This window comes from Saccopteryx bilineata, chromosome 2, assembly GCF_036850765.1.
Source record: "Saccopteryx bilineata isolate mSacBil1 chromosome 2, mSacBil1_pri_phased_curated, whole genome shotgun sequence".
Classification (NCBI taxonomy): Eukaryota; Metazoa; Chordata; class Mammalia; order Chiroptera; family Emballonuridae; genus Saccopteryx; species Saccopteryx bilineata.
Window position 1 is genome coordinate 336,924,452 of NC_089491.1, and position 25,799 is coordinate 336,950,250.

At 42.3% G+C, this 25,799-nt stretch overlaps 1 protein-coding gene across 4 annotated transcripts in view; it reads right to left on the reverse strand.

Moving 5' to 3' along the window:
• The window catches only part of CHCHD3 (coiled-coil-helix-coiled-coil-helix domain containing 3), a 291,050-nt gene extending 266,003 nt beyond the window's left edge, over window positions 1-25,047 (reverse strand). For all 4 annotated transcript variants that reach the window (XM_066262325.1, XM_066262326.1, XM_066262324.1 and 1 more), the window contains exons 1-2: window positions 24,797-25,047; window positions 13,171-13,258 (exon numbers count right to left, since the gene is read on the reverse strand). In XM_066262325.1, the coding sequence (XP_066118422.1) occupies window positions 13,171-13,258; window positions 24,797-24,877 (169 nt within the window). In that variant the 5' untranslated portion in view covers window positions 24,878-25,047. The remainder of the gene's footprint in view (window positions 1-13,170; window positions 13,259-24,796) is intronic.
• Window positions 25,048-25,799: the final 752 nt, after the last annotated feature.

Sequence of the window (25,799 nt, forward strand, 5' to 3'; positions counted from 1 at the left end):
AAAGTTTACTAGGGCTGCAGTGGGATCAGACAGGGGAATGCAAGACTGAAGGTGGGGACCCCAAACTGGAGAATCTAAGACCAAGGCAAGAGGGAGGTGACAACGACCAGACTAGGGCCATGACCCCAGGCATGAGAGCAACTGTTAAACTTGAAACCATGGAAATGGAAATGTGGAGCCTTGCTGCTCTTCAGCAAACAGAGCGAGACTGTGCGTGTCCCTCCCATGACCACAGCAACATTGGCGGTGCATGCCCCTCTCATGACTACAGCAACAATGGGATGGACCAGCAAAAAATGACATAAAATCAGAAAAGAGCAGGGGCATGAAGTGAGGCGCAGAGTAGCAACACTCACTTTTTGACAAAGTCAGTAAGTCTCTCCAACAAGTCAATACCCAGGGGCTTTCGGGAGCCACCTGCTACCACCCTGTACAATCTGAGATGTTCTAACCTCCTAATGCCTTTAAATTAGGAGATAGTTACCATTACTATCCTGTAACGTAATTTCAAGTTCTATCATTTAATGTTGTCTAATTAAAACCTGTATTTCCATTAACCATGCAGTCAGGCCACCCTGGGCACGCAGAACCAGATAGTGCCGTAAGTGTACCACAGCAGTTCTGTGACAGTCTGGAGAACCGGACCATAATGATCCCCATGGCTTCCCAGTGCTTTTCAAGGAAGAATCAAGTCCCATGACAGCTGTTAACCAAGTGTCAAGTAGCCCTGGGCGCAGACGGTTTTAAAGGGGGACTTAAAAATGCTCATTGTTCCCTGGTAGCACAGAGTTGGACTAATATAGAGGCTGAAGGAATAATTCTGAATAAGCCAGGGAAGACAGAACATGGTAAAGGGAAGCACGTGCATGCTGAGTGAGACTGTACTCTTCAAACATCTTAGAGCTGGAAGGGTTAATTGATGACGCTGAACACCTCTGCTTGCATTAGGAAAGTGGACGTTTGAAACTCTCTTGGGCAATATATTTTAAAAGATCTGGGCCATCCAGCTCAAATTCCAAGGCAAAAATATTGTTAATCAAGCATTATTTTATATTAAAATCAAAAGTAATCTTTTTATCTATTGTATGTCCTATACAGTGGTACCTTGAGATACAAGTTTAATTTGTTCTGTAACGGAGCTCGTAAGTCAGTCAACTTGTATATCAAACAAATGTCTCCCATTTAAAATAACTGAAATAGATTTAATCTGTTCCAGACCTGTAAAACATCCCCAAACCATCCTAAATTTTAAAAAAAGACATGTTTTTAATTAAGAAACACACATATATACTTTACTTATGCATAACAAAATATATGAAATAAAAAAGTGTTATTTAAAACTATTCTTACCTTGGAGACAGATGAGTGCGGCTAACAGAGGTGAATGGCGGAGGAGGAGGGAGGGAGGAAGGGATGCAGGCACTGTAGACACGTAAACTAAAACTGCACTTTCTTAACACTAAATGGAAACTAAAACTACATTTTCTTTACTTTAAGCAAAACTAAACTGCACTTTATTTATTTAAAATGAAACCACAAAAATTTAATTGTAAAAACTGTATTTTCATAACTTTAAAATTAACCTAAGCTTAACAATACGTATTTTTCATTTAACCATCACCTGTTTTTGCCTTTTGGCTGCACTTTCAGCACTTTCACTTGCAGGACTTTTGAATAAAAATCCAACCAAAGAGGTTTGCTTTTGCCTGCCTTTTAAAATGTTATGGAAATGTGACACACAAGTGTCATTAAAAAGCGCTGAAGCACGACCAGTTGAAACTTTTTCTGGGTGTTTCTTTTCAATGAAACTTGAAAGCTTCTCCCACATTGCCAGCATGTCTTTAATTTCACTTGTAGAAATCACTTCCTCCGACTCTACCTCCTCCTCACTACTAATCTCTTGCAGAGGCTCATGTCGCATCATCTGTAGCTCCTTCAACTCCTCAGTTGAGAGTTCCTCCTCATGTTCCTCGACAAGCTCATTAACATCACCCTCATCTACCTCCAGACCCATCAACTTTCCAAGGGACACAATCTCCTCCAACGCTTCTACCTCTCTAGTTCGAATCCTTCGAAGTCCCTGTCTGCAACAACATCAGGCCATAACTTTTTTCATGCCGAGTTTAAGGTTCTTCTTGTAACCTCTTGCCATGCCAAGTCAATAATGCGTAAACATATCACGATGTTGTAGTGATCTTTCCAAAACTCTCGAAGGGTTACAACTGTATTCTCAGTCACCTCAAAGCAGTGGCGGAACAAGTGCTTTGTGTAAAGCTTTTTAAAGTTGGAAATGACCTGCTGATCCATAGGTTGCAAGATTGAAGTCGTGTTGTGTGGGAGGTAGAGGACTTTCACGAATTTGAACTCATCGAGAATGTCATCTTCAAGACCAGGTGGGTGGGCTGGAGCATTATCAAGGATTAGTAATGCTTTCATCAGGAGTTTATTTTCTTGAAGATATTTCTTCACTGCAGGACCAAAGGCGAGATTTACCCATTTAATAAAAAATGGCCGCGTAACCCAGGCCCTAGCATTGGCGCGCCACATACCCTGCAGTTTTTCTTTAAGAATCCTGTGAGTCTAAAGGCTCGAGGATTTTCGGAATGATACACTAGCAGTGGCTTTACTTTACAGTCACCGCTAGCATTTGCACACAATGCAAGGGTCAGACGGTCCTTCATGGGTTTATGGCCTGGCAGCTTCTTCTCCTCTACAGTGATGAAAGTCCTCCGGGGCATTTTTTCCCAAAACAATCCAGTTTCTTCACAGTTGAACACTTGTTGGGGGATACAGCCTTCCTTTGCGGTAAGCGCAGCAAAACACACGATGTTCTCCTCAGCTGCCTTAACGTCAGCACTCGCAGCTTCACCATGCCTCACCACCGAGTGGATGCCAGATCTCTTGAAATTTTCAAACCAGCCATGACTTGCCTTAAACGTATAATATCTTCTGCTGCCTCTTTTGAGGTTGATGTTCTTTCTTCTTCAAGTCGCTGTAAATAATACGTGCCTTTTTGCATATTACAGTCTCCCTCACTGTATCTCCTGCCAGCTCTTTCTCTTTCACCCACACCAGCAGAAGCTTCTCATTTCTTCATGGCTATTTGTCCCTAATTGGGACAGAATTGTAGTTCCTCTCACTGAATTTGTGCTTTTGATGGCATCCTTTTGTTTAAGGATGGTACAAATTGTAGATGTATTGGGGTCGTACAGCCTTGTCAGTTCAATCACTGGTACACCACGCTGTTTTTCTATTATATATTTCTTGTTTTACTTCTATCAACATCATTCTCTTCTTCTTCTCACCACTGTCCTTTACACTCACTTTCTTCAACCCCATGATAGCACACAAAAAAAGTTAGTGAAATATGCAAAAATGGGCCCTGGTCGGTTTGCTCGGTGGTAGAGCGTCGGCCTGGCGTGCGGAAGTCCCGGGTTCTATTACCGGCCAGGGCACACAGGAGAAGCGCCCATCTGCTTCTCCACCCCTCCCCCTCTCCTTCCTCTCTGTCTCTCTCTTCCCCTCCTGCAGCCAAGGCTCCATTGGAGCAAAAGATGGCCTGGGCGCTGGGGATGGCTCCTTGGCCTCTGCCCCAGGCGCTAGAGTGGCTCTGGTCACAACAGAGAGATGCCCCGGATGGGCAGAGCATCGCCCCCTGGTGGGCATGCCGGGTGGATCCCGGTCAGGCACATGCGGGAGTCTGTCTGACTGCCTCCCCATTTCCAGCTCCAGAAAAATAAAAAAAAAAAATTTTTAATGCAAAAATGATGCAAGAACAAGTACAGTGCATGATTTCAACTTGATTCTGCAGGTAATACATGAGAAAGAACAAGATGCTGCTGTTGTGCTGCCGATACTGGATCTGTGTACCAATGCGCCAACTGACAGCAGCTTCCCAAATCACGACTCATATCTTGGAATTTCACTCAGATCTTGAACAAAAATACGGACCGAGTGGTAGCTTGTATCTTAAAATATTCGTATGTTGGTCTGCTCGTATCTCAAGGTACCACTGTACTATATAATCCATTAGAGCTGCTTATATAAACAATGTTGGATATTTCATTTCCTAAACCTTGAAGCTCATGATTATAAAATGTATACTTTATAGCTGTGTTCTCTTCACAGCTTATGAAACATTACTGGTGACATCCATGAATTATTTGACTGTTATGCCTAATAACACTTGTTCTATGAGAAAACACAATCTGCAATCCTATAATTCACTTGAGTGTCCAAAATCCACTGCAGCAAACAATGGGGAGTATCTTTAATAACACAGCCACTCTTCTTCTGCGAGGTCACTGAAGTGCTTCCTTCCAGCTCCCGGGCACTGAGGATCCACGGCATTACAACATTCCTGATCTAAGCTCACAATGCAACTAACAACACGGCTGCTTCTTTCTAGTAATTTAGTCAAGTCGGGAATTTCTGAACCACTCTATTTCATACTACTTGGAAGCACTAATGAAAAGTATATTATGCAATAGCAGATCAACAGCACATGAGGCCACTGAAGATTTAATAAGCATCTGGGGCCGGTGGTCAATCAGTCAACTAAGAAATCAAAGCTCCAAGTCACAGGAAACTACTGACAGGTGTGACACACTGACGTTTCAGAACCTATGAAGTTTCTCTCCCCACAGCTCCTTCCCTACTGCAGCAGCCTATCTTTTCTGCACGACTCCCCTTTCACCACCCAAAAATACCGTGGGATATGAACTAAACTGTCAATGATTTGTTGGTCCATCTTTTTAAGTTTTCTGTGCTCTCTTTTCAATTTAACATAAAGTAAGTTTAATTTTCTGCTGGTTTCTCAAAATTAAAAACAATGCAAAGGGTGATAAGTTAAATGGCACAGAGGAAAGTGCCCTGGACCGGGAGAGAAAGGACTAAAGTGTGAGTCAATGTGCCACTAACCAGCCATGTGGCCCTCACCACCAGATCCACCCAATGCTTCTCCACCTCCACTGCTCCTACCTCCACCACGTGGGAATCGCAGCACCTGTGATTCCCAACTCCTCCTCTGCCTTACCCTTCCAAGAGCCCACCTGTATCATTTCACCTCCCCTGCTCACAAATCATCGGTGGGACCCAGCCCTGCCTCAAGCAGCTAAAGGAAACTTTTCCCTTTTTTAGCTGTATGGCTAACTAAGGACAAATAAAAATGCTTATAGGGCTGCTCATTATGTTCATGAAAATTAAAATTGTTTTATTTATTTCCACTATGGTGGAAAACTAATTCTTACCATTTAAATTGGTTTTTTAAATATAAAAAATATCAATGAGAAAATCAGCACTGCATTTTCAGCTATAAAGGTGTTATTAATAGCTGAGCATATTTTGAAAGTAGCAACTAATGCAAATTTTTTACACTTGTATCCTAAAATTAAACAAAGCGGCTCAGTAGCCACTAGGCCCCACAGGGCAAAATGAAGCTCCTTAACTTGCCCAACTTTGCCACCCCTGAGACACCGACGTGTACTCTTTATCTGAACTCCCGTAATCTGGTCTGTATGCTGATTCGACCAGGGCCACCTTCAACTTCAACACCCCAACCCTCTTATCCTCAAGGTTTGGCTCAGTCCTCTCCCCAGATGGCCTGCCTGCCCACGCTCCTGGCCATCTTTCTCTGAACTCCTAAAGCACTTGTGAGGCCTCTTCTACATTCTGTATCACTGACATACTCATTTACCTACTCAAAATATTAACCAAGAAGGTCAGGAGTACTCAACTAGTGCTTATTTACTACACAGTGATGTTAAGTATGTTTTCAACCCAACTAATAAATAGCTCTTGAAGTCAAAGACCGCTGACTGGTGGAGCAAAGAGCAGGAGTTCAGCCATCCATTATATGTAGACTGTTTATGGTTCTCTTTTTTTAAGAACTACACTGACTAGAGAATTTTATTAAAATCATTCCTTTAAATCAATAGTGTATACATTTCTTCTTTCAAGAAACACTGGGCAAATTATCTTTTATAGTACACACAAAGAAGTGCAGAGTTGCGACACCAGCATCAACACACTTTCAGATGTTAAAGGTGGAAACCCAGATGTTGCAACTCCCTTCAGTTCTTGTACCTCAAGTCAAAGGAGCAAGCACAGCTTGTTTACTGTGAACTCTTCCTACAGTGGTATGTCTAAATAAGCCTTAAAGAGCTGCAATGACCCAGCGATTCCACTTCTGGGAATATATCCAAAGAAACCCAAAACACTGATTCAAAAGGATATAAGCACCTCTATGTTCACTGCAGTATTTGCAATAGCCAAGACCTGGATGCAGCCCAAGGCCCCATCAGTAGATGAGTGGATAAGAGAGCTATGGTACATTTACACAGAGACTACTACTTGGCTATAAAAAAGAAGAAAATCTTACCTTTTGTGACAGTATGAATAGGTCTGGAGAGTATTATGCTAAGTGAAATAAGCCAGTCAGAGAAAGACAAGTACCATATGATTTCACTTATATGTGGACTCTAATGAATAATCTAAACAACCAAACAAAACAAAAACAAACTCATAGACATAGAGAACAGACTGACAGCTGTTAGAGGGTGTTAGGGAGCTGGGTGAAAAAGGGGAAAGAATTAAGCAAAAAAACTTCTAACTGACACAAATAACCAGTTGTATGGTGATTACAAAGAGGCAAGAGTGTAGGGGAAGAGGGTGGGGGGATAAATGATGACAGAAGGAGACCTGACTTTGGATGTTGAACACACAATACAATGTACAGATGATGTAGTATAAAATTGTACATTTGAAAGCCATATAATTTTATTAACCAATGTCACACCAATAAATTCAATAAAAATTTTTTTAAATAACTAGGAAGGGCAGATTCCCAGAAAAAAATACAGAGAACTTAGAGAAAAATCGGTTCCCCTAAACTGGCTGTTTAGTTGGGGCTGTACTATTTCCTGCTTAACTTGATTTTCTGCAATTCTTTTATTTTTTCTTTTTATTCAGTGAGAAGAGATGAGGCAGAGACAGACTCCTGCATGTACCCTGACTGGGATCCACCTGGCAAGCCCAATAGGGGGGATGCTCTGCCCATCTGAGGCACTGCTCCATTGCTCAGCAACCAAGCTCTTAGCACCAGAGATAGAGGCCATAGAGCCATCGTCACCACCAGGGGCTAGCTCGCTCCAATTAAGCCATGATTGCAGGAGGGGAGGAGAGAGAGAGAGAAAGAAAGAGGGGGGGTGGAGAAGCAGATGGGTGCTTCTCCTGTGAGCACTGACCAGGAATTGAACCCAGAACATTACACACTGGGCCGACACTCTATCACTGAGCCAACTGGCCAGGAACAGTTTTCTGCAGTTCTTTAATGATGCCAAATACTTAGTGATCCCAGTGATAAACTTAGCACACACCAGCAAACCTTTATTTTTTTTCACAATGACAAGAAATTTACCTAGAAACTTGCACAGTGAGGATAAAAAAGAAAAAAAAAGTGAGTTCGCCTATTTGTTTTCCACATTCATCATTTTCATCTGGTTACTAGTGGCTTAAGAAACCAACAAACAACATCATTTCCCGCCTGGTGTTTCATATTGATTTGAGGAAAGAGTTTCCTCAGTATTAGGTGGTATCAAACATAAGAGGTTTAACCTTACTATAAGCCAGAAAAACTAAAGGATCAAGGTGGAAAAGAAAAAGCCAATAGCCGTCATTGATTTTTAAAATCAAAAGATACTTCCATGTCTTTATGTGTTCTTCATTTTTCTTGTGATTGAATTCAGGCCATTATGGTCAGAGAAGATGCCTGATATGACTTCAATCTTCTTAAATTTATTGAGACTTGCTTTGTGTCCTAACATGTGGTCTATCCTAGAAAATGTTCCATGTGCACTTGAAAACAATGTACATTCTGCTGCTTTGGGGTGAAATGCTCTTAAGATACCAATTAAATCCATCTGATCTAGTATGTCATTTAAGACTGCTGTTTCCTTCCTGATTTTCTATCTGGAAGATCTATGCACTATTGTCAATGGAGTGTTAAAATATCTTCTATGACTGTATTACTGATCCCTCCATTTATGTCCATCAAAATGTGCTTTACATATTTAGGTGCTCCTATGTTGAGTACATAAATGTTTACAAGGGTTGTATCCTCTTGTTGAATTTGCTCCCTTTATCATTATGTGGTGTCGTCCTTTGTCTCTTATGATTTTGTTTTAGTCTATTTTGTCAGATACAAGTATTGCTACCCCAATTTTTTTTTTATCTCCACTGGTATGGAATATCTTTTTCCATCCTCTTACTTTTAGTATGTTGGTATCTTTCGTTCTGATGTGGGTCATTTGTATACAGAATATATATGGGTCTTGTATTCCTTTCCATTCAGCTACCCTATATCCTTTGATTGGAGCATTAATTTAAATCATTTACATTTAAGCTATTATATGTGGACTATAATGAGCAATATGAACTAATAAACAAAATAGAAAATACTCATAAAAACAGAGAACAGACTCACATGGGGCTGGGAGTTGAGGGGCTGAATGAAAAAGGTGAAGGGATAAAGAAAGAAAGAAAAACCTCATAGACAGACCACAGTTGGTGGTTACTAGAGAGAATGAAGGGTTTGGGGGATGTAGGAGATAAAAGGAGGTTAAATGGTGACAGGAGACTTGACTTTGGGTGGAGAACACACAGTACAGTGTACAGATCATTTATTATAGAATTGTACACCTGAAACCTATTTAATTAACCAATGTCACCCCAATAAACTCACTAAAGATAAAATAAAATTAAAAATGCAAGATGTGCCCAACCAGGTGGTGGCACAGCAGATAGAACGTCGGACTGGGATGCTGAGGACCCAGGCTCAAGACCCTGAGGTCACCAGCTTGAGCGCGGGCTCATCTGGTTTGAGCAAAGCTCGCCAGCTTGGACCCAAGGTTGCTGGCTTGAGCAAGGGGTTACTCAGTCTGCTGAAGGCCCACAGTCAAGGCACATATGAGAAAGCAATCAATGAACAACTAAGGTGTCGCAATGTGCAACAAAAAACTAATGATTGATGCTTCTCATCTCTCCATTCCTGTCTGTCTGTCCCTGTTTATCCCTCTCTCTGACTCTCTGTATCTCTGTAAAAAAAAAAAAAATGCAAGATGTTAATAAAAAGGCAAGTTTATAATTATGTGCAATGCCACCCCCCATGTCAGCCTTAAAAAAAAAAAATCCCTATTGGAAAAGTAAACCAGTGTAGTTGAGATAATACACTACACAGCAAAGAATCTGAGGTGGCAAAGACATAGTTAATTTCTCTGAAGCACATTCATTTATTAAAGTGGCATCACAATCTGCCGTGTGTCACATAGTAGATTATTTTGCCTGAACAGCTTTACATGCAAATACTTATTGCAACGAGTCATTGATCTGGTTCAAGGTTTGGCAAAAAATAGAATAGTTTCAGTAAAGCCTTAGAGTAACTCACTTTCTCACAGAATAAATTATATTCTCAAAACTATACATATGAAAAAACTTAGTTCCTACATACATAAATTCTTGAGCCCCCAGTCCATCAAAAACACTGCCCTAGATTCGCATATACGAATAACCTAGGGCTGATATGAATTACAGTCTTGTGAAGAAGAAAGTATTTTAATAAATTTTAAAATTTCAACTCCCATTTAATATATAATTCATTTGACACTGAAAAATGTAGGAAAGGCTGGTGACATTTTTATCAATACATTTTTGTAGACTTAAAAAATGATTTCATAACACATCTAAATTATAAAACTTAAGAAATCTACTTTTGAGTACTTACAAATCGCTCAAATGAGATGAATGCTAAAGAAAACAAATTTTAAGGATTTCTACTTTTATACACATATATTTTTTTAAATCTTTATTAATTTGCACAGTCTTAGCCTATCTGCATTCTTAATCTTTAGGCAAGATCATTTCAAAACAGCATGGCAAATCTTAGTTCTCTTCTTGGGCTGGGTTAGAAAGGGTAAGGGAAACGTATCAAAGAACCAGAACTGTTAGTCTTGTTGAGCCTTTTTCATGTGGCACAGACAGAATTTTTATGGCACATGAGGGTACACAGGTGTTCCCCAGCTACTCTGAGTCTAAGGAATCAATACCTCCAGCACACTTGTAACACACAGGTTAGGAAGCTGTGCTAAAGACTGAAGTAAAGAGAGTATACCTCAGGGAAATATTCCTTGACATTGCCACTTACCCACAATCCCAGGGGAGCAGGGATGTGGAAAAGGCATGAAGCAGGACCACAAACACAGAGCCATCTAGCTCCATAACCTCAGTCACCACATCATTAAAAGCATCCGATGAAGGCCACAATGTCAGAGACTGATACAGTCTAAATCGTTTCAGGCCACAAGAGACTAGTGGCTAGCATTTATGATGTAAGTCTAGCCTGATCACCAAAACACAAGGTGGTTCTCAAAGAGTTTTGCATGCCTAGGCTGGTCATGGACCAGGGATGGATTCCTCAGCGCAGCCAGAGATTATCACCATGCCGACATCATGCTCTGCAGGCCACACTGTGCACATTCACATAAAGCCTCCCCAGCCACACCCTCTCTTTCAAAGAATCAGTTAAGAAGTCAACCCACGAAGGAAAACACTTTCTCTCCTTCAACTTGCTACTGAATGAGAACCAATACCAAAAAAGCTAGAAGAATCAAGTCACTTATAGATAAAACATTCTTTCCTGAACTGGAGCCCAACATCCCTCAAAGGCAGGTCTTTCCCTCCAACTAGTTTTGTCACCTCCCTTCCACAGAGGAAGCAAGGTGTCAAAGCACAATAAAATAGCGGTTAACAGCACTTGCTCAGGAGATCGAATTCAACCAGCGCCTCCATTGCTGACCAGCTGTCTGTCCATGGGTCAGACAATTAATCACTTCAAGTCTCAGTTTCCCTTTATGTAAAATGGGTTAATAACAGCACCTTTCTCATATGATTGCAAGGACCAAGTGAAATAAGATATTTAAAGGTTTTAGCAGCATAGCTGACAAGTAATACACACTATTTAACTATTATTTATCAGTGTTTCATCATTATTTCATCATCTTCATCATCATCAGACTCCTAGCTCAATACAGGTTAAAAGAAAACTACCTAGAACAAATTGTTTTTTCAGATGAAACATCAATTTTAAAAATATCCATGTATCACGATGATGTTGGAAAAGCAGAAAGAGACAAGCCATATATGATTCGAAGGCCAAGAAAAGCAGTTCAAATTGTATTCTATGTCCCACTGAGATCCACTCCTGAGATGTGACATCAACTAAATTATTTTAAAGATTGCTGATGTCCGTGTGTGCATGGCAAAGCCTAAGGACAAGAGAGTAGCAGAAGGAAGCCATAGGGAGGCTTCTGCCAAAGACAGGTCAAGAGAGGCTGGTCCCCAGACTGCAGGTGCAATGAAGACAGATGTGGAAGAACCTATCCAGCTGTCTAGGAGACGGTGCTGACAAGAGTAGCTAAGGAAGAAGAAAAAGAGGAAACAAGGCTGAATCCCAGGTGTGGGGCTTGACTGTGTGTACCATTTACTGAGAAAGATAGAGCACAGAAACAACTGTGGAGAAGGGGGAATAAAAAGGTTGGTGGTGATAATACATTGAAGATCTCTAAGTGGAGATTTTAAGTAGGCAGATGTCTAAGTTGAGTTTCAGTGAGAGGTCAGCGCTAAAAGTGGACTTGGGGAGTCCCAAGCATCCCCATGGTGATGCAAAAGGCAGACAGACAATTAGATGAGATTACTTAGCAGAAACCAGCAAGGACGGCTAGACAGAGGATGCAAGTGAGGTGAGAGGGAAACACGAGTGTGGCCCAGAGCCCAGGAAAGGGTTTCCAGCACGAGGGAGTGGCCACTTCCTACCTAGCATTAAGGAACCCTGAACCTGTCTTCATGTGCACACTACACAAGAAGTTTCAGTAGGGCAAAAACAACTTCTTACTGATCTCGGTCCCTTCTGCTGTAAACTGCCAGAAGGTGGAGGCATGGCTACTGACTTTGTGACGAGTCCGAAGGTCACCACCGCCTCCCAGTGAATGGCACGTGAGCAGCATCTCATCGTTCTCAATGTATTCCACAGTCTGCAGCCAGATTTACCACCCTCTCTAACAAACCCGGATGATTCTCATTCAGCCCAAGATTAGCCATCCTGACTGTTTTCTCATTGCCACTTCACCCATCAACAGCACGTCCGTTCACTACATCGGGCAACAAGAACAGTGTCAGGCGCATAGCAGGTGCTCAATAAACATTAGCGGGAGGAGGAGACGGATCAACAGGAGGGAACACAGAAATCCTCTCCTATCCTGCATGATCCACAGATACAATGAGCCGTAATAACTCTCTATGGGTTTCATTTAACACCCTATTTTCATCAATAATTAAGACGGTGAAGAAATAAACTGTTTATAACACAGAAAAAATCTATTATAAAATAAAATTCCTGATTGTGATTATTTCACAATTTGGAAATAATAATCAATATTTCTATATAAGTTCAGTGTTTGTTTTTTTGAATATTTACTATTCAATCTCTAATATCCTGTAAGTAATCCATTTCACACAAAAAGATATAAAGTAACCTTCTAAAGCCTAACAGAGGATTCAGGAGCTCAATGAGGAAAAAATCTCCAACACAACATTTGCAAGTAGATTCATTCTACTTTTAGCAGAAAATATTTTAAAAGAAACCCTGATCCTGCCTGACCAGGTGGTTGTGCAGTGGATAGAGCGTTGGACTGGGATGCGGAGGACCCAGGTCCGAGACCCCTGAGGTCGCCAGCTTGAGCGCGGGCTCATCTGGTTTGAGCAAAAGCTCACCAGCTTGGACCCAAGGTCACTGGCTTGAGCAAGGAGTTACTCAGTCTGCTGAAGGCCCACAGTCAAGGCACATATGAGAAAGCAATCAATGAGAAACTAAGGTGTCGCAACAAAAAACTGATGATTGATGCTTCTCATCTCTCTCCATTCCTGTCTATCTGTCCCTATCTATCCCTCTCTGACTTTCTATCTCTGTAAAAAAAAAAAAAAAAATTTTTGATTCTAATCCCTAGAAAAAGCCAAACATCCAAATAACAAGGCAGTAGTGCCAAAGATCTTCACTATCAAGTGAATTCTTACCACTCCTAATTTGTCTACTAAAAAACCTAAAATTAAATTCTGAAATACCTGAGGCACCGTAAGCACCAGAAAACCGCGGAGTCTTCGAGCCAGATGGAGATGTTTCCTTCATGCGATCAATCACATTTTCCGAGAGCTGAAAAGGCAACATCAAAATAAAATCAATTATAAAAGAACAAGAAAGAGAACAGTACAATAGCATCCAAGTAATTTAATCATCCCTATCAATATGTAGAATGAGTGGCCTGAAGAAAATAGGCTGAATCTAATAGCTATAAAACTAAAAGCAAGTAAGAGCAGTTTTAAGACTTCAAGATGCAACCCAGAGCTACTTTTTATTTCTTCTAATGTACTGCTAATTGCTCGTTATAAATAACTCTTCTCCTCATTTTATACTGTGTACTAAGTTGTAATCTCCGAGAAAATGGAAGCCATTGGAACGTCTCTGTCTTCAGTCCCCTCACCCTACAAATGAAGTGATGCAGCGACGGGCCTCGGCTCCTTCCCTCACTGCAGCCCCACAGGAAACGGTCCAGTCCTCCCACCTGTTCAACACTAACCACAATCAGTCTTTCAACAGATTTTATTATGTACCAACTGCGTGCCAGGAACTAGGAGAGACTTTAGGTACTCAATAGTTATCAAGTTGCTTAGGGTAGAAGAACCTAACCAGGCTGTGGCACAGTGGATACAGTGTCGGCCTGGGACACTGAGGACCCAGGTTGGAGACCCCAAGGTTGCCGGCGTGAGTGCAGGGTCACCAGCTTAAGCATGGGGTCACAGACATGGCCCCATGGTCACTGACTGAGCCCAAAGGTTGCTGGCTTGAGCAAGGGGTCACTTGCTCGGCTGGCGCCCCCAGACAAGGCACATATGAAAAAGCAATCAATGAACAACTAAGATGCCGCAATGAAGAATTGATGCTTCTCATCTCCCTCCCTGTCTGTCTGTCTGTCCCTGTCTGTCCCTCTCTCTCAAACACAAAAAATAAAGTAGAATAAAAGAAACAACTGTTAGGTATTTAAATATAATGTGAAGGGTGCTATTCAAGTCAGCCAGCCTATGAGGGGAATACTCATAAAGTATTATGGGCAGGACATCTAGCGAGGCTTTGGGAGTGGGGCTGGGGCTGGGGCTGGGGCTGGGGCTGGGGCTGGGGCTAGGGCCGGGGCTGCAGCTGGGTAGGATGAATAGAAGCTAGGAAGAAGAGCAGGACAAGAAGGGAACCCATGAAGGTATAATGAGAAGCAGGGCTCACCACCATTAGACAACAAGCAGGTAACAAATTGGCAGCTGTAGGGCAGAGACTCTGAGGACGCTCAGGCCTGGAGATGTGAGTCATCAGCCCCCAGCTCTAGCAGGTCATCCTTTATCACTTTCTTTAGAGCACACACCACTATCTGAGGCTCTCATGTTTACAGTCTGCCTTCCCCACCAGAAAGAAAACTGCAAAAACAAGATGTGGCTGGGTGTCTACAATGATAGCCCCAGGGCCTCAATAAGCCTGCTTAACTGAATAAACAGTTAAGCAAATGAAACAATATGAATGGATTACAGAATGACTGAAGCAGGAAGCTGGAGACAAGGCTTAGTGAAAGAGAAGGTGGAAAGAGAAATAAGATTTTAGGGTTTGAATACTCTTCGTAAGCCCTTCAAGGTCAGGAGCTTGAAGCTGATCCTGGGGCACCTGGGCACTGCTAGAAGATTTCGAGCAGAGAAACGACACAACCAGACGGCCATTTTAGAAAGATCGCTCCGGCTGCAGTGTATAGAACAGATTGGACGGGACAAGAACAGAAGAAGGAGGACCAATTAAGAAGCCATTAAGCGTATGTCCACACAAAGATGAGCACGGGCATGTTCCTATCATCATTATTCATAACAGCGAGGGTGGAAACCAACAAATGTCCGTCTACTGGCAAATGGATAAACAAAACATTACATGTTCATACCGTGGAATACAATTCAGCAATAAAAAGAAATGAAGTTCTGATAAATGCTACAACACAGAAAAACCTAAAACACAAAGTGAAGGAAGCCAGACACAAAAGCCCTCATATTGTATAATTCCATGTATATGAATTAACCAGGAAAGGCAACTCTATTTAGGCAGAGTGGATAAATGGTTGCCTAAGGCTGGAGTGAGATTGGGGATTAACTGTTAAGTGGGCGAGAGAGAGCTTACTGGGGTGATGGAAATGTTCTAAAACTGAATTGTGGTGATGGCTGCACAACTTGGTAAATTTATTAGAAAGTGTTGTCCAAGGAAATCAGATGAATTTTATAATACGTAATTATACCACAATATCGTTGTTTTGAAAAAAACTACTAGGGCAATCCCGGGAGAACACACTGAAAAGATACGGAGATTCAAAACAGCTAACATTCACGGAGTGCTTATTAGGTGCCAGTCGCTACACTAAACTAAGCACTTGACTCACTTAAGCCTAAACAATACTGTAAGATAACTTGCATCATCTCCACTGCATAGGTGAAGAAACTGAAGCACAGATTAAATAACTTGCCCGATTTGACAGTTTACCAGTAATGAAAACAGCATTCAACCCCAGAAGGCCTGAGTCTCAAGGTCACACTCAGGTATGCCCTTGCACGCCAGACTGGTGTCTGCCTAGATGTGTGGGTGAAGCCAAAGTCATCAAGGATGTCCAGAGTTCTGGGTCAAGTAACTGGTGACCCTGCTCCTGAATCCTCAAGGACCTTCTTCCAATATCCTCTTCCCTAACTCACCACTATCTGGCTTGAACCCAATACAGAAAGCATTCTAATAAAAGTTACCACTGACCAAATAAATAATCTTTTATGTTTATATTTATGTAAATAAATATATTTTATATTTCAATTTATATAGAGCACTTGACTTATGTGTATTCCCTTTAGCATCTAACACCTTTGGTCAGTTCCCCCTCTGGTAACCTCTCCCTTGGCTTTTGTGACATCCCACTGTCCTGGTTGTCCTAGGACTCCTGGCCAGCTGTCCTAGGCACCCCCTCCCCTGTCTATCCTGAAACGCTAGAGGGCTCCACCACCTGTTCTTGTTCTTTGCCTTCATTTTCCTCTCACTCTAGGGCTCTTGTTGGTATTCTCATCCACTCCCTTCATTTTTAACTGTTATTGACAAATTAATGGATTCTAAATCCCTTGTCTCCAGCCAAGACCTGTATCCCTAGAGCCAAACCCACATAAAATTGCCTAATGGGCACCTTCCCTTCAGACCACAAGCATCTCAATTGAACCCGTCCCAAATTGAATTCATGTTTGCCAAAAATCTCTTCCTCCTCCTGCCTTCCTTTGCTCATTAACGAGACCTCCTCCATCTAATTTCCTAAATCAAAAGATAGGGCAGTCCTCAACTCTTCTCTTTCCCTCGCTCTCTTAGCCTGGCTTCCTCCACCCCTAAATATTTAATAAATCCATCATCCCTGCTCCCATCACATTTCCTGTGCTCTAAATTCATGGCACCATCGATAGTCCTAAAACGCTGACCTTCATTACAAAACTCCCCGCTTCAAACCCTTCAACAGTTCCCTTCTGTTGGCAGGAACGTCCAAATTCTTTGCATGGCATTCAAGACCTCCTCTTCATCTAGTTACTGCAAACTCCAAAGGCAACCTCCACAGCTCTCCCCTGATACTTCACGCCCTGTTCTCCACCCACACCAGCTTCTTGTGTATTACCAACTCTTTGCCTTTACACATACCTACATTGCCTGACCCCCTGGGAGGGAATCACCTTCCAAAATCCGGTTCAAACAGCCTAACATGGTCTCTTACCAGTTCCCCATTCCACTCCAACTGTGCCTAACCCGAGCTACCTTCCTTGTGCCCCACCGCTCCCTGCACAAATCCCCAATACGACACTCCAGCAGCAAAACAAGCACTTGCTTTTCTGCCTTTCCACAGATTTTTAGTGGGCAAAGCACTAACTGAGGCCCTTGGGATACATCAGTGAACAAAAGTTTGTACGTAAACAGTTACTTACATCTTGGGGTCCAAACCAGAATGCTGATGAGACGGGTTCAGGGAAGAACCACAGCTCAAACGCTGTGACCTGGGAAGGCAAGCCCCGTGACTGGCTCCTTGCTTGGAAGAGAAGTGGCGGTTAGAAAGGGGGGGGCCAGGGGACATTCTATTTGAAGATGCCAGGGCAGGTGCACCTTTTCCAACAACTGAAAGCCACTGATTACTGCTGAAACTCATCTGCAAAGCGGAGAATCATCTTCCACAAAACCCTTTAAGACTGACTCCAAGCCTCTCAATTTACAGAAAAAAAGAGTAACATTCACATACTGGTCACACCAGGACCACAAGCAGCAACCCCAAACCCCAGCACATGCTTTCTCTACTATTAAACAAGACACACCCTCAACCTCATGTGATAAAATAAAGATATTATCACTTCCTCCTAAGGAGATAAAATGAACCTTATTAAGTTTTAGAATCTTAAAGTACTTTAATTGATATAGCATGCACAATACACACTTAATGTATTAATATAGTATGCTATACAATGTATATTTTACATTATATATACTATGTATCATATACTACTATAGACAATATACTCTATATTACTTACCTAATATATTTTGCATTTTAAGCTAATATACATAAAGCTAATATGACAAATATAATTTTATATTTGAATTTAGTTCAGGCCAAAGTCAGAGAACTACAACTACACTATGTATGTACATATAGATTTTTAACCTAAGCAGAAGTGAATGAGCTTGCTATAAATCAAGTACTAGCCATACACCCTCACCTGTATTGGAGACAGGCCACGGTAGTTCCAAATACCACTTTGCCTACTGTTCACCAAAATTCACACCTCATCATTGTCTCCTGATACTTTCAAAATGAATGCTACAAAAAATCCCTCTGATTCCTAAAGCAGCTTCAAAAGTAGCATTCCTTAAAACAAAAAGCTCGCCCAGAACAGAGGGAAAAGCTCTGGCTGCCCAGTAGCTACCGCCCACCCCAGGGAAGTTACAATGGGCCTCACTTTCCTCATCTGGAAACGGGAAACAGCGCCTCCCTCTGGAGTTACAGGAAGGATGACGGGGCATCGCAAACGATAACGTGCTCCACAAATATCTGGTAGTTATTACTGATACAGGTCCAGCCATGGGGACTTCAACTGACCACTCATCTCGGTCCCTCCCCCAGCTGAGCCCGAGTGGGTCCCGAGCGCCTTCTCCACACGATGCATGAAGCAGAGGCCTGCAGCTGCTGCCAGGACGGCCGCCCAAGCCCTACCGCAGCACACAGGGTGCTCACTGATCTCTAGCTGTGCTCTCTGGACAGTACAGTAACAGTGCAACATCTCTTTCAAACTAATCACTGATTGCTTCTTGTTAACTTTATTTTTGTGGCTTATCCGATGCCTCCAAATTTGCCCCTTAAATGTCACAATCTAAACATTTCCCAATCTGGTCTTTGGTTATATTTTTATAAGTATAATAAATTTATAAGCATGTCCTCCAAAGGAGCACATTTCATGTTTTGAGTTGATAAACATCCCATAAGGTTGCCTTATTGAGAGCCAACCTTTTTGTTGCTGTTCCTAGAATCATTCCTATGGGTCCTTCCCAGCCCTTCCACAGGAAGCAAGGGAAGCCTGCGGTTGGTTTCCCCGGCCTGGTCCCTCCCAGCTACGGTGACAGCAAGGCAAAGGCCGCGTTATCCTGCATCTCAAGCTGCCCTTCAGACCTGCGCACTCACCAGATCTCCTCTGTGAACTGCGGTACTCACTTGCGAAGCAGCTGACAAGATTCAGAGATGCTGGAAAGAGTAACACCCACAACATGTAGTGACAGAACAACTCTTCTTCATGACACAAACTGACCCAAAAAGGGGGTCAAAAGTACAACACAAGCTTAAGCAAGAGCTGGATAAGCAGCTTCTGTAGGGAAGCTCTTTCTCTTAAACAGGGTCCTTCTCATAAAAAGCTTTTTTCCTATCTAAAGGTCTGTGGCTATTCTGTTTCCAGACATCTCTGGCATCTCCATCACGTGCAATTTATTACTTGTAGCAAACAACCGTGAAATAACCCACATCTACTCACACAAATTAATGTTGGATTTATGCCCTGAGGTCCATGGATTCAGGAGTTCATGGACTAATTCCCTAATTGTATGCAAAACTTTTGGCTTATTGCATAGTTGTGGGCAGAGCCCACAGTTTACAGATTATCAGCAGTCTACGAACTAGCAGAGGGTAAGAACCACTGTTTTAACACAGAAGAAGGGAAGTGGGCCTGTGAGCACACCAGAATTCAGTCCACTTTGTCCATCCTGTTCTCTATTGCTCCTGAAAAGAAATTTAAGTACGTGGGGTTTGCCAATGTTCAGTTTGTACTACTCACACCAGCATGGGCTCCAGAGTAGGAAAAGATGGTGTCATCCTCTACTGCCCACTCATCTCTTCCCACCTGCCTTGACTGGCCTTATCTAAAATTAGCACAAATACACCTACCCAGCAACCCAGAGTCCAGTATTTTCTCAGAAATGGAGAGTGAGATGGACCAAATTTAGGTATCTCTCCTTCCAAGGAACAGTGTGAAAGGAGACAGAGAACTCCTTTTAAGTTGCCATTCCATAGGCAGGGGTCCCCAAACTTTTTACACAGGGAGCCAGTTCACTGTCCCTCAGACTGTTGGAGGGCCACCACGTACAGTGCTCCTCTCACTGACTACCAATGAAAGAGATGCCCCTTCTAGAAGTGCGGCGGGGGACCGGATAAATGGCCTCAGGGGGCCGCATGGGCCGTAGTTTGGGGACGCCTGCAGAGTTTGAACCACATAAGACAAACAGTTCGGACCCTGATTAGGACCCTTCTTCCATATGTGTCTTATCAAACTGATTAAAGAACTCAGACCCATTTTTCTCACTTGGTCTTCCTTCCATATAGCATAGGTCATTTTCTGTGAGTATTAGTTTTCTATACAACTACCATTTTAAGACATGAGCTCCAAAAATTGGCATTATTATTTGCAAGAAATAACTCCCAAATAGTTACTTATGGGCATGAGAGTAGGGGCGAATGCCATGTACATAATGTAATTTTTAGCTTATATTTGTAGTTTGTAAGTTGTATTTCTTTGGGTTTGTTAGTGGAAAAGATAAACTTCTACTGTCTGTATAAAATCCAGAAAGCTTAGCATGGTACCTTGCTCAAGAGATTCATGGAAAAGGATCAGGTAGCTGATTACCTGGACCACATTCCTTACCACTCCCAATGACTGACTGGATCCGTAGCCTCTATTAATGTACTCTCTTCAGGATCCTGAACAACATCCCACCTTAAATTTCTCTTTATTTAGAGGCTCTCGATTGCCCAGGATTCCCAAGCACTGGTTGTATTCCATGTAAGTATCCACAGTACCCAAACTGGCTCCTGTGAATTTCAGCTTGCAATTCAAGGCCAGATGCAGAGATTAGCTTATGCCTGGAAAGCACGATAAATATTAGTTTGAAAATGATACTCATTGATGTTGACATCTGCTCTGGAAGAGCTCGCTCACAGCTTTGATGTTTCAGATAAACTTGTGAAAGACCGAGGAGAAGCCATACTTGCCAAGCAGGCCCAGCAGGTGCTCGGAAAAATCCTATCTCATAAATATGAATAAGGAAAACGCTTGGTCTATCACAGGAAATACACTTGAAACTTGGAGAGGAGAGCAAGGCAAGGCGGTGGTCTTTTATCCAACCTAGAAGTTATTTCAGATTCAAAGTTGGAATCAGGTGTTAAGAATACGGGTTATTTTATGGAAAGCTATCAACTGCTAAGAATTAAAAAAAAAAAAAAAAAAGGCCCAAGCATAAATACCATGAAAATAACACCTGGTAGGCGAGAAGAAACATAAAACTTAAAATTGTAATAGGTCCTTTAATTGCTAGCTATGGATGACCTCAGTAAGAAAAATCTGGAAAAACATAATCTATTAATAAATGCAGCCTAGTTACCGAAAGCCTGACGTTGCTTACTAAAGCTACCCTTTGTTTATTAAGATAAATGAAGATGAAATTGCTTCCGTTATCAGTGGAACACAGACTTGGCTTTCCAGCAATGACTGAGTCTGCTGAATTGTTGGTACACTCTCATTTCTTTTTTTTTAATAAATTTTTAATTTTAATGGGGTGACATTAATAAATCAGGGTACATATGTTCAAAAACAAATCCCCAGGTTATCTTGTCATTCAATTATGTTGCATACCCATCATCCTCATTTCGTATGAGTGGGCAAAGTTGGAAAGTTTTCTACAGTCAAGTTGAACTGACCTATGTGCAATTCAACGCTCTGAATAGGGCCTTATCAGCACCATGTTTCTATCATCTAAGCCAGGGGTCCCCAAACTTTTTACACAGGGGGCCAGTTCACTGTTCCTCAGACCATTGGAGGGCCAGACTATAAAAAAACTATGAACAAATCCCTATGCACACTGCACATATCTTATTTTAAAGTAAAAAAACAAAATGGGAACAAATACAATATTTAAAATAAAGAACAAGTAAATTTAAATCAACAAACTGACCAGTATTTCAATGGGAACTATGGGCCTGCTTTTGGCTAATGAGATGGTCAATGTCGGTTCCATATTTGTCACTGCTAGCCGTAACAAGTGATATGACACGCTTCCAGAGCTGTGACGCGTACATCCCGCGTCACCAGAAGTAGTACTGTACATGAGCGACGCCGTGCTTTGCGGTGCCGCCATATACAGTACTCCTCTCAGTGACCACCAATGAGAGAGATGCCCCTTCTGGAAGTGCGGTGGGGGCCGGATAAATGGACTCAGGGGGCTGCATGTGGCCCGCGGGCCGTAGTTTGGGGACCCCTGATCTAAGCTAACAACTGTAGCTCACTCACTGATGATACTGACAGTGTCGCTTATCCTTCCCAACACCTCAGGGGAGGGGAGAACAAGACTGCTGCAAGCTCAGTAAAACACAAAGGTTAGCTGAAAACATATAAAAACACCCAAACGAAAATCACACAATCTGTTGCAGAACTCAGGACTCCGCCTTTCCAGTCTGCACCTCTCTCGGTATGCCTATGGGAACACAATCTAGTCTTATTTTTATCTCTTCTTTTAAGTGTCTGTAGGTTTACTTATCCATTCATTCCCTTGAACAGCTCTCATAGCAGCTACTATAAAGTACCAAATGCTCTCAAGGTACTAGGCACTATGCTAGATGCTCACACGCTTTATGTCAAAACTCCACCATCGCTGGACACCTAAGTATCACAATTAGGCTGCATAATCGCAATATACTGAACAGGGAAACACATCGACAGTGGCTTGTCAAGGGCCATACAGCAAAGTGAGAGACAGAGCTGGGGCCAAACCCAGGTCTGCCTGGTTCTGAATGAAGCACACGCTCCTTACACTAAAACACATCGCACTGCCAAAGGATCTTAGAATACTGGATACGGAAGAGACCCAGTAGAACAGCTGCCTTGTACTAAAAATCTACAATGTGCCACGTGCTTCAAATACCTTACCTCATCTCCTTACCAGTCGGGAAGTGGTAGTTCAGGATGAGGAAACACAATCAGAGACGGGACTTGTCCAAGGTCACAGGCTGACAAACACCTGCTCTGAGATTTAAACTCAGGTACATTTAACTCCAAGTTGGTGCTCTTTTGACCAGGACCTCAAAGAAATCGCAATGACCCCTGAGTACTCAAAAGCTGAACAGCACGCCATTTTTAGAGGAAACTGCAATGGGCTGAGTATGGCTACAGGAAACTTACGGTGCCACCAGACGCACAGAATTTCAGAACCAGGAAAAACCAGAGTTCTTAGCAATGGACTCAAGCCCCATCATTTTGCAGATGAGAAAACTGAAGCTCAGAGCAACTGCAAATCACCCTTGACAAAAAGATTTGAAGCAACTCTGAGAGCGCTGCCAGGGCATTCCAGGTGAAAGGTATTCACTGAAGAAGGTGAAGGGTAATCACTGAAGAAAAGCAAAGCACAAAGGTCAAACGAGCATGGTGTGTGCTTGAACTACAACACAAATAACCCCAACTCTGTAAGAAAGAAAATAAATAAATAAAGAATACTTCCATTAGGTTGAGTGCCCAAAGAACATATAGCTTGTGTTTAAAAAAAAAATCATTTTTTAAAAAGGTTGTTTTAGCCAATCTTCCCATTTTAATACCTATCCCTAGATTCACACTTATCCTATTTAACCTTATCTAATATTTGATTTTGATATAAATCTTTAATTTTGTTTGCTGTCATTGCTGTGTCTACACTAGAGTGGGAAAACATGGGATTTATACATTTGTCTATCTGATGTCATCTGACCCAAAACTTATTTTCCTTTTTCTTTTATTTCTTTTTCACCCTCTGGTTTGGAACACTCAAAGCCTAAAGGCAAGAATAAACAAATCTCTGCATAAAACTCAGAGTTTGCAGTTAATTTTTATTTTACTCCAAAAAGCACCAACTGAACCACAACAGTGCAAAAGAATGCAGCCTCCAACATCTTACGGGAAAAAAAATGTGGTTATACCATTCATTAATGATATAAAGAAATGCTGGTCACAAACCAAAAACTGAGTTCAACAATCTGAGTTTCTGTAAAGAAAACTTGAATCAATTCTTCTCAAGGTTAATAGATTCAGGGTAAAAAGTTTTTAAACATTTTTAACATTTAAGTTTTGTTTCCCAGTAACAAATGCTAAAAAATAGTTTACACACATAATTTACTTTTGCTGGCTGTAGAGTAACGGATGAAGAAGAAAAAAACTATCATAAAACTTTCTGAACTCAAAGTGCTTTCTTTACTAGATTCAGGCATACTTCCACAGATGAGAGGCTCCAAATGCAGGTGTGGCAGGAGAATGTGTTAATGAAGTGCTGGGATACTGACACCCTAGAGAAAAATCAAGTTTTCAATGTGTGTATCAAGCACATGATGCGGGCATTCAAAAATCCTCTAGGGTCTCAGCTGGAACTGACTGCATTGCTCGGAGTGGTCTGAAAAACTGCAATCCTATCTCAAGCCCTACCAGGCTGGCAGGCACCAGTCCTGAATCAGCTAGGCCTAGTCCAGAACCTAGGGGCCACAGGCCACAGAGGAGGTGCCTGGGAAAAAGGAGATGTCAACTGAAAATGAAGAAGGGAAAAGCCAGAAGCCACCTGAGGCCAGAAGTCTATGATGGATGGTGTGTGAGGTGCGGGGTGTGTGTTGGAGGAATGGGTGCTATGAAAGAAACAGTACTCAGTGACAGAGGACAGATAAAGGGCTCCATAAAATACCAATTCCTCCGAAAGAGGTGATATAGGCAGTGCAAAAACAGGGTCTAGGTCCTGAAGCCAGGAGGAGTAAGACAAGCCTCACCTCACAGATGGGTACAGTGAGGCATGAGTTTCAAATAAAGTCCCACAGCCAGTGAGCAACACAGTCAACATTAGACTGCGAGTCCCGGAAGATGTAAATCAACGGGGCGACCCCCTGGCCCAGAGCAGTGCTGCAAGCAGGTAACAGCTCTGAATGGATGTCCCAGGTCTAGAAACTTCAAGCTTCTTTGCAGAAAACTCAGCCTCGGGCCGGACGACCTTGGGGGCCGGTCCGGGGAAGGTTGGAGGTCTGGGGTCCAAGTCCGAGCGCTTGCCCTCCGCCCGCCCACTGTCACTCACCCGGATGCCCTTCACCACGGTGATGTTCTCATTCTCGTCCGCCTCGAAGGTGACCCGGCGGGTGCTGGAGGTCCCACCCATAGCTTCTTCTGTCCCCGCAGAGTTCTAGCGAGGACCGACGAGCACTTCAAGCCCCACGCGCACACACGCGCGCGAAGTCGTGGAAGGACGCGTGCCCTGCACAGCTGGAGCAAGGCCACGACCCCAAGAAGCAAGGAGAAGGCGCGGGTCCTCGGTTCCCACCTCCTCCGGTCACGCTCTGCAACAAAATGCCTCCGATTGGTGGGAGATACAAACGGCCCGCCTCTACTTAGCAAGGGCACGCGCATTGGTTGTTCTGGACCCGGATGCTATGGCAACAGGTGAAGTTTGACAAGGCTTCCGGAGCCCCTGGGAAACGTGGGAATTGTAGTCTTCACCTGGCGCCAAGCGTGCGGAGACAAACTCGCCTTAATCAGGAGAGCGCAAGAGAGCATGGCATTCTGGGAGTTGTAGTCTTCACTGCTCCAATGGCATCTAACTGGGCCACTTTCCAGGAAGTTCATTCATAACAAAACGTACTATTTAAGATAGTATTCTAGAAATTTAAGCTAGTGAGTTGCAAAATACAATCTCTCTCTTAAAAAAAGTCACAGTTTAATAGAGTTGCACTCTCCGATTGGAACCATTTCTAGATTTCCACAAACAAATCCCTTAGGCAAAATGTTGCATTTTGTTATTTTAGTGGCAAACCAACCCACCCCTCCTCAAAAAAACACTATATTTGGCCTATGATTTTTATCTCATGAACTATGTACTGTTTTATTTCTTTTTGTAAAGTAAAATTTTAAATAATATAATTTTCAAAACTGCATATAAGGTGACCAACTATTTTACAATGAAAAGGACAAAAATAAATTGAAGAAAACAATATCATAAATAAAAGAAACATTTTATTCATTGTAACAATAATATACTATAATATGATAAATGCATAATAAAAACATTTGTAATATTTTATATT